Genomic DNA, 14,978 nt, shown 5'->3' with positions numbered 1-14,978 from the left:
ACGTTTCATCCACACTTTCCAGACAGGAATTTGTGTATCGGATGAGGCCGAATTTATTCCTATCCTGACGGCAAACACCAGGGCTGAGATCTGAGAGCAGATTTCCCCCACGCTTGCTGCTGCTATCAAATGCAGATCTACTGAATCCCTGCAGAGATCGCATGAATCTGCTGGTGAAATGCTGCTTGTGCCGAGCCTCTGCACACTCGCTGACTGTGACCGACTGCTGCTCTTCTTGGAGGAAGGGGACAAAAATCATCTTCACTACCCAGAGATGCTACAGAGGTCCCACAGGGAGGACTTTGTAGTGACTTTATAAATAAACTGGGCTTAACTGAAGCAAAACTATTTTAGGATTAAGCAGAGGAGATGAAGTTTAGTGCTTTGTCTCAGAGCTGGGACTCTGCCCAAAGCTCCTTTCTTGGGGCCCTCTTTCCCTATAGTCCCTGCAGATACCTGGTGGCTTCTTCCTCACCAACCTCTCCGCTGACACCAGTTCCCACTCTGTAGCCCTGCATCTTAGGTGCATTCAGCAGCTTTTTGCATCACAGAGAGTACAAGGTGAGACACCCCAGCAGAGTACACACCACCATGTTAGGTACCTGCTGAGCTCCACACACCTGGGATGGCTGCATGTCAGCACAAATACAATGAGCACAGAATAATCTGATTTCCCAAACAAGTTTTTCCATGTAGCAGTGCCCAAAGCTGATTTCCCCCCTGAAACAATTGGAATGAAGAGCCAAAGATGGGGGTTGCTTGTGCAAACATATTTATGAGTACACAGAGATCCAAACTCCAAGTCATGCAGAAATGGCGCAGGACAAACCCAGGGTGTGCTCCTAGGTATATCTTTTGCAGGATCTCAATCTCCTATCACTCTGTAGCCTCACCCAGGTGTCCCAGGGCTTATTATTCCTTGCTAAAAGAGATCCGTGACCTGCACAAAAGGTGGGCAAAAGTTGAACAGAGCAGGGAAGCTCTGTTCCAGCAGTGGGGAAGAGTTTACAGCCTCTACAGGGCACTGGCAAACAGAGCAGGTACCATGTCCTCTTACTGCCCCATCAAAGCCTCCCCCACACCCCCACTCGTCCCAGTCCAGCCCACTGCACTCAGGGGAACAATTGCTGGCACCGGGGCAGAGGGACAAGGGCACATGGACGAGGACCTCTGGGAGAGCTCCAGCTTTTGGGAACGAAACCTGTATCAGAGGCTTTGCCCTCACCCACCCCGAGCTTTGCTTTCTGCTCTTCGCGCCCATGATCGCTGTCTCCCTCTGCCCCGCGGACGAGGCCCCCCAGAGGCTGCCCACCCCGGAGGCACCGAGGGGCTCTGGGGCCTGGGACCGGGCTCAACGCTCCCTTCACCCCACTCCTCTCCTTTCCCTTCCCGCAGGGCCGGCGGCGGGGCTCACGGAGCCGCTCACTCACCCGGGCCGGCCGCGGAGCCGCTCCCCGCCGCGGTGCTGGGCCAGGTAGGGCGGGGGCGAGCCGGTGCGCGGAGCTGCAAGGTGCGGGGCGCGGCGGCAGCAGCGCTGAGAGCCTGCGAGGCCCCGGCGCAGCATTTAACGGTGCGGGGGGAGCGGGAGGGGGCGGGAACGGCCGCCGCGCCCCGGCCCGGCCCCGGGGTAGCGCTGGAGGATGGAGCCGGGAGGGGGCGATTGGTCTCGGCGTGGCGGCGTCCGTAGGGTCCCGCCTTCCCCGGCGCAGGGGGTCCGGCCCGGGCAGGTGTCCCGCAGGTGGAGGGGACACGCAGCACCGGGCGGGACGTGGCCGGGTGGTCACAGCCCTTCCCCGCCAGGAGCTTACCGGCCAGGGACTGCTTTGATGTTGTTTTTTCTTTGCTTTCTTTACTTCTTATTATTTTTTAAAATGCTTTGTTTCTCCTCTTTTTTCCTTCCTCCCCCTCCCCCCTCCCCTTTAATATCCTTTCCCCCCCCCCCCCCAGTTTTGATTTTTCACAAAGGAAGTTATTCTCTTTATTTTCCACCCCTCCTTCTCCCTTTCTTCTTTACTTCCCCCTCCTCACCACCCCCCCTTAAAAAAAAACCAACTCCTCTCTTCCTCTCCTTGCTGTAGGAGCGCACCTGAAAGCCTCATAAACTCGGAACATCCTGGCAAAAAGAGAGTCTAAGCTTAACATCCATTTCAGCTGCAGTGCTCTGGGAGTTCAGAGACTTCTGCAAGTAGCAGCTGCAGTGTTGGGAGGTGGACTTGAACTAGGCAACTGCGGAGCAGAGCTGTGAGGGTTGCAGTCTCAGGCTGAGGTTCCAGCAAGGTTGGCTGATGCAGCCAATTGTGGTGATGGAGATCATAGAATCACAGGCTTGAAAAGGACTTTTAAAGGGGCTTAGAGCCCCACCCAATCTGACCTGGAATAGTTCCACACATAGGGCATCTGCCACCTTTCTGGGCAACTGGAGACAGGCTCTCACCACTCTCAGTGTAAAAAATTCTTTCCTTCTACCTAAATTCCCCATCTCAGGCACCCTGGAAAGTATCTTCCCATCCCTCCACCTCCTCTCAGCTCTTACATCAATCTCATGCTGTTAGGAATCACTTTTAGTGCTTTTAGGACTATGGTTCAGTGCTTTAAAAGTATTTGCCTTCCCCAGTGCACTAACGTGAACACCTACATGAGGACAGAGAAAGGAAACCACAGTGAATCACCCACATTGTCTGACTTTTCTAGTGGACAAGTCAGTATTGTGCTATCAAACATGGGCATTTGGAGCATGATGGTGCTGCTGGGGCAAGTGCAGAGGAACTAGGAACATGCCTTGGGTGCCCACCCCAGCTGGCTCCACAGTGCTTCAGATCCCAGGCGGTTTGTGCCTCCTGGTCTTGGCTGGTGTTTTCTATTGGTGTGGTCAATAAATCCCCCAAGCCCAGAAAAGGCTGAATCTCACTTGTGTGTGCAGTGAGGAAAATACAGGATTTATAAATACCCATGGATATATGAGGGCTTGTGGGTTGGGTTGGTCTGGATTAAAGGAGGTATTGAAAAATGAGAGAAGCCAGAAACTGCTGGCTTCTCATTTCTGCGACTTCTAATGGCTTTTCCTTTTGCATAAACATTGCATTGACTCCATACCCACAAGCGCTGCAGGCGTTTTCTCCCCTGCCCTGTGCAAAACACATCCCAGGCCTTTAAAAGGGATATTTTTTATTAGACTGTTTGGTTTCCCCAAGCTGAGAGAGGAACAATTGCCCTCTGTGGTGGCATGTCCCCAGTAAGCTGCAGGGCAGCCGTCTCCTGAGCAGGGCAAATGGCAGCTCCTCTGGGGGGAAACCCTAGCAAATTACATCTCCGCACCTGAACTCAGCCTTACCTGCGCTTGAGGACACTGTCACCATCTGTTAAAGTTCTTTAACAACTGCTAAAGTTCTTTAGCAGCTCTTTCTTGCATAAAAAGTTGAGTTGAAGATCCAGTTCTAAACAATGACTGCTGGGATTGTGTTTTGTTCTCCTGAGTTGGATACTTCCATTCCATGGGGACCAAAAAAATTGGATTTCTTTCTCTGAGCTCTTGAATGTCAGTGACCTGTGAAACAAGCAGGACAAAAGGCAAATTACTTCTCCCAGTGCCCATCAAGTGCTTTTTCAGGTCCACAGTTGCCCAAGGGCACACATATAGGTGTGGTAGAACTCCTCAACTTTATCTGTCCTCCTAGAGCAGGAGGTGATGTTGAAACAAGGATACATCCCATCCTACAGAGATATATGGTGCAGTGGCAGGGGAAGGCTGGTCTGCAAAGGCCCTGTGGTTGGGTTGTCCCCTGTGTGTGACACAGGCAGTAGCCATGCCTACAGCAAGGTGGTCAGGGGTGGCAGCTGAAGAAAGAACCAAACTGTGGTGCTCTGTGGTGGGAGGGAGCTGGTGGTGCACAGCCCTGCCTGACCAACCAGCACCAAGGAAGGAGAAAATCACAGTATAGCTTGAGTTGAAAGGGACCTTATAGATGATCTAGTTTGAACTTGTGCCATAGGCAGGGATATCTTCTACTAAACCAGGTTGCTCAATGTGTTTCCTGTCTGCAGGCAAGACAAAGTGCTAAATGATGCCCCCCATGCTCACTGGTGGACAGGCCAGGGCTGTTTTTCAACTGTGATGTTAAACTCAACTGCCCTGCAATCAGCTATGTGACTGCAGGGTGTGACCCTACCAAGGCCTATCAGCATCTGCCTGAACTCCCTGAATGCCCACCCAAGATGGGCATCATGAGATCATGGAATCACAGAAAGTTTTGTGTGGGAAGAGACCTTTAAAGGTCATCTAGTCCAAATCCCTTGCAGTCAGCAGGGACAGATGCAATTAGAACAGGTTGCTCAGAGTCCCATCCAATGTGGCCTGGAGTGTTTCCAGGCATAGGGCATTTACCACCTCTCTGGGCAACCTAGACCAATGTCTCACCACCCTCAGTGTGAAAACTTCTTCCTTCTATCTAGTCTGAATCTCCCTTTCCTAGTTTTAAAACCACCACCCTTTGTCCTGTTGCAAGAGGCCTTGCTAAAAAGTCTGTCACCAACTTTCTTAGTAGGTGACACTTTTAAGCACTGAAAGCCACAAGAAGGTGTCTCTGGAGACTTCTCCAGGCTGAACAACCCTGACTCACTCAACTTATCCTCACAGTAGAGAGGTTCTAGATGTCACAGCATTTCTGTGACCTCCTCTGGACCTACTCTTATGTTGGGTAGCTCAGAGCTGGACCCAGCACTGCATATAGGTGTCACTGGGAGCAGAATCCCATCCCTTGGTCTGCTGGTCACATATATTCCAGCTGTATGTCTCCCATGAAGACACACAGGGCACTCCTCCTCCTCTGGTTCATTGATCATGGCAGAGAGCACTGTGACATGGTCAGGGCTTGCAAATACCCACATGGGTCCCACTGTCTCTCCCACCTCCAACACCAGGGCAGAGCCACCCCAGAGATGCACCTCAGAGCATGCTCCCACCCTCTCCTGAGGCACCTAAAGCGAGGGCAAAGCCGTGGCAGTGCGCAATGCCAGGCTGAGCAGGAAAGGAGAGGGGCTCACAAACATCAATGTAGGAGCAAGGTGGGGGCTCCCCCCTGCTCCCACATAATGCCCAACTGTGTGTGAGAGCAGGCGAGGCCCAGACCCGACCTCAGGCTCTGAAAAGGAGGCTTTTAGTGTGAGCTGTGAGAGGCTGGCCCGTGCCGTGCCGCTAACATGACACTGAACTAACACTGCACCGCGGCCAGCGCATTGGAGCCGTTTAACAGAATCAATGTCAGAAGCAGTGAATAATTCCCTGTAACCCTGAGGAGCCTGACGGTGCCAGAGGGAGCGAGCGGGGGTACTGAGCTGCTGCAGCAATAGCTCTTTGACTCTCTGAAGGCAAATACGAACCAGATGACGGATGCTGGGTGGTCGCCTGGGCGGGCAGAATGGTGAGCACTGTTCAGAAGTGCATCACCAAAACAATTTGCCCCTCCCCCCCCAACTCAGAAGGCAATGGCTGCAGACAACATAGAAAGAAAAGAAACCCAAGTTTCTAGGCATGCACATTCCCACTTTAAGCAGTAAAGAGCATGTGGATAATCATTCCAGAAGGCTCTTTAGTAAGCCCCAGGCAGGAACTCAGGTGCCCCTGGTCTCAGGTACGGAAGGCAGGGAGCAGCGATACTGGCGCAAGCCCAGCCCTGCCCTAAGCCAGTGCAGCAGGAGGCTGTGTGGAGCAGGCGTTGCTGCTGGCCACGCTGTCAGCACACGTCTTCATCCTCAGGCCTTGGCAGTTTGCTCCTGAACACTCCCTGCTGCTGCCTGGCCTCGGTACCAGCCTGTTCCTTACTCCACCGATGGCTTAATGGGAGAGGATCCCTCAGCATCCCAAAAGAGATCAGTGGTGCCCATGCAGACCCCACACCACACAGACGGGTGCTAGTGGGTGCATCATTACTGGTGGATGAAACTAACAGGGATGGAGAGTGGGACACAAGCACGAAGTTACACTGCTCCTTTTGAATATTGAATGATGGGTCTCACTAGGAAAAAAATCACACCCCAGCCTGATTCTCCCCTGCTCTGTGCCCATTGTTTCAGCTGAGGGAGAAATGGCACTGAACAGGAAGGTTTACACTTTTCACTGTGCAGCATAGGTGTAATAAAACATTCTGGTTTGGGCCTGTGGACAGCCTTCTCTTCAATCTATTTCCACACTGAATCCTGGGCACAATTAGTTCTGTGAAGAAACAACAAAGGAGAAAAAAATTCAAATAAACAAAGAAAAACCCTCAAACCCCAAACTAAAACCAACCCAAACAGAAACAAAACAAAATCCCCAAACAATCATTTGCAGAGGGATTCCCGACTGGTGCTTTTAGATGCAGGGGAAAGCAGCAAAGGCAGCTCAAAGCTGAGCTCACATCATTGCTTGGCATCAGGGGAATCAGACAGCTGCACAGTGCCATTATGGAAACAGATTAAATAAATTCCTTATGGGATCTCTTTGGCTGTGCAAGGATATAAACTGTTCAGTAGGTAGAAAGGCTAGAGGAAGCTTTTCAGCAAGACTAAATAACTCACCTTGGAGCGGCCACTGATGGCATACTAGTTGATAAAGCTCTGCTTCAGAGTGGCGAAGGGGCCCCCCAGCCTTCTGATGGAGGGTTGAAGGGAACAGAGCAGCTTGGCACAGGAGCTGTTAAGAGTGATCTGAGGGTCTTTTTGGCAAAGGGTCTCCTTCTGCCCTGCCATGAGAGCCCAGCGCCGTGTGCTGGCATCAGCATTAGGGCTGCCATGGGGAGAGGCGCTCCTGCTCTGCTGTCAGGAATGGGCTTGTCGTGGCCATAAAACTTCCATTTCCCAGGTACTTTAAAAGCAGCTAATACTGTGGGTGACACTGGCACCAGCTGTAAATCTGACTCTGGCAGAGCTCTGCTGGTTTATGCTGGCTGGTGATCCAGCTAACACGGCTAGGCTAAAGAAGTGAGAACAAGGAGGCAGGAGATCATGTCACCCATCACAGCAATGATGGGAATGTCTGTGGAGCTCAGAGCATCAGGTGCCCTGGGAATACCCAGAGGAGACACTGAGTAAACGCTTGCTACTTTGGCAGATGTGTTTGTCTTCCACATGCAGACAAGAGAGCATCAGCTCCATCCATAACATGAGAAAGTTGGAAGTGAAAGGATATATATTTAAGGCTAATTATAATAAGGATCCTTGAAGCTGTAAGGTCACAGCCTCTTTAAAGCATGTGTTGCACTGGGAAGTGCAAAACTGGCTGCTGAACTCTTGCTAAAGGCTGCTTGGGGTGATTGCTTGCTGCTTCTCTCACCAGATGCTTGCTATGGCCTCTGAGCCTAACAAGGACTCACCCTAGCCTGCCTTGGGTTGTTTGGCAGGAGCAGTTACCTCTCTTCAGACATCTGATCATGTATGCCCTTAGCTGTTAGCCATTTCTAGCCCATTTAGAGGAAGCCATGGTTTAATGGCAATACTCCACTGCATGACTCTTGACACTTTCCCCTGAGTGGCTGTGTCTGCTGCCTCCCTTCCTTACCCATCTTCTGAGCAATACCCCAGACATGTCCACAGTCCCTGACTGCTCTTTCCTGGTGTCTTTGCTTCCTCTCATCCCCCATTCTTGCACACGTGTCCCAGCTGGCACCTCGAACTTGGACTCACCTCATCTCTCTCCCTCCAGTCAGTTAACGCCCAACCTATTAACTCAGCAGTTAAATGCTTGCTGCTTGGGAACTCCTTCTAGTTAATAGAGCAGAAAGAATCAGCAAAACCATCCACTTCTTAGGTCTCAGAGAAAAACACAGCTATTTTCACCCAACAGCCCTTGCAGAAGCCAGGAGCAGCTCCTCCTTGCATGACAGCTGCCCAGCTGCTCTCATGTCTCAGCACCAGTGTTCCCCAACTCACCCAAAAGCCAGACAGCAGCAAGCATATCAGGGAGAAAACAAATTAGCACTCAGAGCAGTGCCTTCATCCCAGGGGACTGGGAGTCTTAGAAATACATATTTCAAAGCTGTAAAGATAGTGCCCTGTGTGTGTCTGAGGGCAAAGTGATGAAGCAGTTACTCAGTTCTCTTCATTTTTTGATACCCTCCCTGGTGTTGCAGCAGTTGAGATGCTCTCAGAACTCAAATGGTTTCTGATGGGAAAGCCTTTCCTCCTTCCCCAGCCTGTCAGGCTGGACATGGAGTGAGCTCCAGGCACCATCCTTGGTGTAGGGCTGGTAGAGCAAGGTTGAAGCCCCGTTCTTGTGTTCCAGTGCTGGGGGAACCTCTATCTTGTAGATCTAACCTGTACCAAACCAACCTGCTTCGAGACAGTGTGCGAAGGTACCTGCAGCTGCCAGCAGACCAGACGGTGCTGATACTGCATGCTAAAGTTGCCCAGAAGTCATACGGCAATGAAAAAAGGTAGGAGATAGTTCCAGCTTCTCCAACAGCCACTTCCAGAGCTGGCTACCCAAAGCCTGAGCTCAGCCTTGTGAGGCATCTTTGATCTAAGCTGGTGAAGCAAATAATTTAATATATTCCTTCTCCATCCACTCCTGACTTCTTTGCCTCCAAACCCAGCATTTAGTTCTTCATTAATTGAATAAAGATGTCAAGCCCCACCTTAAGCATCCATCCCAGCTAGGCATTCCTAGTGCTTGGGTTTCTGCCACGAAGTACTGGAGATGAAATTAAAGGACAGTTACCATCCAAATGTTATCCCCCTCAAGAATGAAATGCTGAAGATGAAGAGGAAAGGTTGATGTTGAAGTGTTCAGGAAATCGAGTGTTAACATCTGAACAGCCCCAGCAGGAATTGGGGCATTACCAGCAGGGCCTCCCAGAGCTGCTATTTTTGAAAATCCTTCCCTTATTGCAAAACCACCTTGAGGTTCTGGCTTCAATCTGCTAAATCACTGCTCTGGGGCAGTGACGTCAGCATGTGGCACTGTAATATAATTAATCCTTCATTAAGCCTTGTGATATAAATAATCCTCCCTTATTACTGAGTGTGGAGCAGCTGTGAGGTGATCAGCCCTACCTCTAGGGCATAACCCACCCAGATCCTAGCAGCCCCAAGAGACAGCCCTAGGCTTGGCTGGCTGTGCTTGCTAAGTCCCCATCCTGTTCAGCTTCTTGGCAGTGGCTGCTGGTCCACAGGTAAAGATTTATTTTGGGATGGGGTCTCTCAGCCTGAAGCAAAGCCCTCACATTGCTGAGCCTCTTTCCCCTGCTCAGCTATGGAGAAGGAGAGAAAACCAGCAGAGAACTCCCAGGTTAACGTTTAAAGTGCTGTTTCCCTTTACGATAGGAGGCAGGAGCCTGTGCTGTGGATGACTTGGTTAAATAAATCCCAACCCAGGACCTTAGGGCTCTGCAAAATCCAACCCCTGAGCTGGTGTTTTCTCTGCTCATGCTTTACCCAGTATGAATAGGGAATGAATTTGCACCATTCACGAGTGCAAGGACAGTGGAAACCCAAATAAAACACAGGAAAATAGGTTTCTAAACCCCTGGCTATAGATTTATTTGCATTGGGCTCTGAATCTGGCTGTGAATGCAAACTCTGTTCTCAACCTGAGGAACCTCCCACATGCCAGGCAGGCAGAAGCAGGGCCTAAATCCCACTTTGGCTCAGGTCATGGGGAGCTAAGGTGCCCTGTCCTCCCCTCCCAGGGCTATTTCAGGACCAGTGAGCTGGTGGCCATCAGCAGCACTTACAGATGATAGAATGGTTTGGGTTGAAACAGACCTTAAAGATCATCCTGTTCTAAGACCCCTGCCTGTTCTACTGAACAAGGCTTCCCAAAGCCCTACCTTTGAACAGTTCCAAGGATGAGGCATCCACCACCTCTCTGGGCAAGCCATGCCCATGCTGCCCAAGCCTGGGAGGTCCCCAATCCCTCTCTGCAGCACCACATGCATCCTAGGGCAGAGGGTTGCTCCTGGCACCAATGAGCCTTTTTAAAGTTCTCCACTCTCAGTGCAGCAATCCCATCATCATCAAGGACCTTTTCTGGATGCTGAAGTGCAGTAAGAGAATATTCTCTTCTCTCTACAGGTTTTTCTGCCCTCCACCTTGTGTTTACCTGAGTGGGCCAGGATGGAAATTGAAACAGGAGCAGATAAAAGGTAAGAGCTGGGCAGCATCCCTGGACCTCTCTTCCAAAGCTGCCTTCCACCTCTGCCAAGGGGAGTGTGACCCAGTTTATCTCTGCTACCACCAAACTCTTCTTTCCCCCTTGAGACTGAGCCCTCTGGGGCCCAGAAGCCGCCACAGGGGCTGGAGTGTGCTTCTCCCTATCTCTCAGCCAGGGACCTGGGAGAGGCAGGTTTCCGGGTGTGCGGGTACATGGGGCTGGACAGCATGGGCAGCAGCCTGATGGAGACCCAGAAGCTCAGCTTTGAGGAGCAGCCAGATGCAAAGGTAAAGCTTATTGCTCCCTGTGCTGGGAAGCTTGCTCATGCAGGAGTTGGATATCCACACCCAGGGATGTCACATCTGTCACTTCCTTGGGGTGTCATGGTCCTTCCTGCTCCCCCCTTCTGCTATGTCACCCCATATTGGCACATGTGGCAGCTGAGCAGCCAGGCAGGCTTCTCAAAGCCTCGTCTCTCTTTGGCACCATCTTTTCAGGTTGACAGTCCTGTGACAGGCAAGCTGCATCGCTCAGCCCCAGTACCTTCTCCCAGTGAACAGCACTGCTAATGGTCACAAAACCAAAGCCCAGTCTTTCATTTGCAGATGAACAGCTCACAAAACCCCTTGATTGATCTTGAAGTTCAAGGGCTTCTGCAGAGCTCTGGCACCTTTTGATAGGGGAGAAAAAAGAGTAGAAGAAGCATTATTTGGGATCCCCGAAGAGTTCAAGGTCTGAGTCAGGCCAGAAACCTAGCAAAAAAGAGCCTTTGTTTGAGGCACAGTGAAATGGCCAGGATGGTGGGGAAGCCATAAACCCAGGGTGATTTCTCATGTTCTGTGGGATAAATCACAGGTGAACATTCATTTCCATGAAGAATTCTCTGCCCCCAGAGTAAATAAAGCCTCTGCGATCCCCAGCTCTTCATTCCACCTGTAATAACATCTCTGGTCGTTCCTCCCTTTAAATGAACCCAGGGCTCTTTGAAAGGACACTATTATGTCCTTGTGAGGGGGGTGAGGAAGGCTGGTGGGGTTGGGCCAAAGCTGCCAACAGCCCCCTTCTGCCTTTGGCAGGGCTTCAGCTGTGCCAAGGCGCTGTACATCTCAGATGCGGACAAGCGCAAGCATTTCCGCCTGGTCCTGAAGCTCTTCTTCACCAACGGGCAGGAGATAGGCACCTTCCACAGCAAGCTGATCAAGGTCATCTCCAAGCCCTCACAGAAGAAGCAGTCACTGAAGAACACAGACCGTGCGTATGGGGATGGCTCTGCGTGAAGGAGAGTGGGTGCAAGGCCAGGGTGGGATGCTCTGAGTGCTCACAGCTTGGTGCCAGAGTGGTCCAGGCTGGATCATGGGCACCTCTAAAAGACCTGGACACACAAACGTCTCGTTTCCAAACAGTTCACTAACCACAACATGCCAATGTGCTCCCCACACCACAAAGGCACAAAGGCAGCTGCAGAGGGTACTGGCTCTTGCCAGGCTGGTTACATCAGGAACCAGGACTTGTCCTCCCTCGGTTTGACAAAAGCCATATTGCCAGCCACACGTGGCTCTGGCAAGCATTAACCCAGCCACCTCTCCCTACAGTCTGCATCTCCTCAGGCTCCAAAGTCTCCCTCTTCAACCGCCTGCGCTCCCAGACCGTCAGCACCCGCTACCTCTCTGTGGAGGGGGGAGCCTTCATCGCCAGTGCCAGACAGTGGGCAGCCTTCACCCTCCACCTGGGTAAGGACCCTCACAGGGCCACTGATGCTGGTCGTGCCCACAGCTGCCAGCCTGCAGCTCTGGCTCTCCATCTCCTTGGGGATGAAAGGGGTGGGGATTAGCCCGGTTCAGGTGTCACCTCTGCCTGGTGTACCTCGAGCTGACAGCAGTTTCCCGTTGGCTTTGAGGGCTAGCACATTCCCTGAGGGCACACAGGATGTGACCAGGGCAGTAAGAGCTGTTTTGACCTGGAGGTTCACAAATCTAAGCAAGTAACTTGCCCGGAAGAGTCCAAACCCTAGCAGCACCCTGCCCCCGTTGCCTCCAGTGATATCCCTGTAAAGTACCGCATCCAGTCCTGCTGTCCGTGCTGGGCTCGCAGAGAGCGGGGGTAACTCCAAGCCGAGAACCCAGTCAGAAAGCACCGGGAGCACAGCTAGACCTGTGCAAAGCCAGGTGGGCCAGGCTGAGCTGCTCCCCGTCTCTGCCTCTCTCCTCCCCGAAAGCCGACGAGCACAGCGCCCGGAGCGAGTTCCCGCTGCGGGAAGGGTACATCCGCTACGGCTCCGTGGTGCGGCTCGTCTGCACCGCCACCGGCATCACCCTGCCTCCCCTGGTAAGCCTCCAGCCCGCAGCTGGTGGGCACGTGGACCTGGCCCCTCTGTGCTCTGAGCAAGAGGGACAATGCCAGGGCTGCTGCTGCCACCCCGCAGATCATCCGGAAGGTGACGAAGCAGTATGCCATGCTGGACGTGGACGAGCCCATCTCCCAGCTCCACAAATGTGCCTTCCAGTTCCAGGGCAGCGACCGCATGTACCTGTGTCTCTCCACGGAGAAAGTGATCCAGTTCCAGGTACAGCAGCACAGGACGGGGGTGAAGACCCCAGGGGTGCACTCCATTCTCTCTCTAAGTTCCTCTGTGTTGCTGCTGGTGGAGGAACATGTCACCAGAATGGGTTTTCCAGCAAAGCCATCCAAAGTAAGGTTGGAATTGCTGCAGAGCTGTCTGCCTTTAGCTTTCCTGTCGCCAAGGTCTTTTCAAAGGCATCACAATCCTTATTTAGCCTAGATAAAAATAAGGCACTTTTTTACACTGAGAGTGGTGAGACACTGGCCCAGACTGCCCAGAGAAGTGGTGGGTGCCCCATCCTTAGAATCATTCCAGGTCAGGTTGTTTGGGGCTCTAAGCAACCTGCTCTAGTTGTAGATGTCCCTGCTGACTGCAGGGAGGTTTGACTGGATGACCTTTAAAGGTCCCTTCCAACAAAAAACAGTCTACACTGAGCAAAGCTGTCACTTGCTGGAACCAAGACACTGGGAGCAGGGCAAGGCATCCTGGCCCTGGTCATCTGCTATCCCCACTGCAGTGTGCTCAGAGCTGTCACTCTCTCCACAGGCATCTCCTTGCCCAAAGGAAGCCAACCGGGAGCTGCTGAATGATGGCTCTTGCTGGACCATCATCGGCACCGAGACAGTGGAGTACACCTTCAGCGAGAGCCTGGCCTGCGTCCACCAGCCTGTCAGCCCCGTCCCCCTCATCACTGCCCTGCAGGTAGGCTCAGCACCTGCCACAGGCCACTCTCACCTGTCACCTGCCTCCATCATAGCTTCTGAGCCCTTGCACCCACACTCCATGTCTCTTGGTTCTGGAATGCTGTGGGAACGAATGGGGCTGGACTGCTGTGGTGGGGACAAGATGCACAGGGAAAGCATCCTGTGGGAAAAAGAGCCTGGACCATCCCACCACGTAACACACTGACCTGTTGTCTGCCTGGTACAGCTCACAGGTGGTGGGGATGTGGCCATGCTGGAAGTGCAAGGGGAGTATTTCCACACACACCTCAAGGTCTGGTTTGGAGATGTGGAAGCAGAGACAATGTACAGGTAACATGGCTGGAGTGGGGACAGGGAGCAGACAGGGAATGGCATCTGGTTTGGACTCCAATAGGCAGCTCTGGGAGGGATGTGGTAGCTGACCTTGGGGACAGGGACACTTGCACCACCTGTTCTGCAGGACCAAGCACAGGAATTGCAGGGAGAGGCAAGGAGTGAGTCTGGCTGGTGCCTGCTCCCTGCCCTAGCTTCAGTCTGAGGATAATGGTAGGTATGGAACAACAGGAACTGCAGGGGGCTGCAAACTGCAAGCAACCCTGGCAGAGAGGAACCAGAGAGGAGAAACCAGTCAGAGGCTTCAACACTGAGCTCCAGTCTGGAGAAGACATGCTGGCACTCAACTGCCGGCCACTGCTGTGAGGGACTCTCCTCAGTTAATGCACATTTTCCTCTCCTGCACTGTTCCCAGGAGCCCCAAGTCCCTCATGTGCGTTGTCCCTGATGTCTCTGCCTTCGGGAGTGACTGGAGGTGGCTGCGATACCCCATCACAGTCCCACTCCTGCTCATCAGGGACGATGGCCTCATCTACTCCAACTCCTTCACATTCACCTACACCCCAGAGCAAAGCTTCATCCCAGGACAGCAGATCCTCTCAGATGTACCTCAGGACTCAGACAAATTACTTGATAGCATCCATCAGGAATTCACTAGGACTAACTTCCACCTCTTCATGCAGAGCTAGCAAGATGAGTGGGCACAGGTTTAGCCTCACTGCTGATCCTGGGGAAGGAGAGCAGCCCTGAGACCTACTGGAGTTCTCCACCTAGGGCTGAAGGTGGCCCTGCCAAAGAGTCCTCTCCACATCTCTAATGCCCACCACATTATTGTGATGTGCTGACGTGTCTCTTCATGGCAGCATCTCACCCTACTGAGATCTTACACGAGAGAATCAATAAATTGGGCTTGAAGAACTCTTTGCTGATTCAATTGCTCTTTGCTACCCTTCACAATTTACCTGCTGTGCTGTCACCAAGCATCACAGCTCCCTTGATGTCCTTGGTCCATGCATTCAAAGAAGGGAGATGCAAAAATGCGACCTTAAGTGTTATTGATGCATACCAGGAATCCCTGCATCGCTTCTTTGCTTTTAAGTAACGAGAAGCTCATTTCCAGCAGCCAAATACCCGGGCCCAGATGTTTTGGGTTTTTACTGGAGGCCCAAATGGGGTTGTTTCAAAAGGAAAAGGGGAGAAAAAAACAGAGAGAAACAAAGCTCAGTGTGAAACGCAGCCCTTCCTGGCTGGCGTGCGA

The 14,978-nt window shown here is 52.3% G+C and overlaps 1 protein-coding gene across 1 annotated transcript; it reads left to right on the top strand.

Annotated features, from left to right (window-relative positions):
• The first annotated feature begins 1,259 nt into the window (after positions 1 to 1,259).
• Positions 1,260 to 14,536, top strand: RBPJL (recombination signal binding protein for immunoglobulin kappa J region like). Its single transcript, XM_064167319.1, has 11 exons — positions 1,260 to 1,474; positions 8,280 to 8,405; positions 10,045 to 10,115; positions 10,295 to 10,410; positions 11,200 to 11,374; positions 11,716 to 11,853; positions 12,339 to 12,448; positions 12,546 to 12,686; positions 13,230 to 13,385; positions 13,614 to 13,717; positions 14,136 to 14,536. Exons 1-11 carry the CDS (start codon positions 1,260 to 1,262, stop codon positions 14,407 to 14,409), a joined length of 1,626 nt encoding a protein of 541 aa, XP_064023389.1. The 3' UTR covers positions 14,410 to 14,536.
• The last annotated feature ends 442 nt before the right edge of the window (positions 14,537 to 14,978 follow it).

This window comes from Pogoniulus pusillus, chromosome 29 (assembly GCF_015220805.1).
Source record: "Pogoniulus pusillus isolate bPogPus1 chromosome 29, bPogPus1.pri, whole genome shotgun sequence".
NCBI lineage: Eukaryota > Metazoa > Chordata > Aves > Piciformes > Lybiidae > Pogoniulus > Pogoniulus pusillus.
This window is presented reverse-complemented; position numbering and strand designations above follow the sequence as displayed.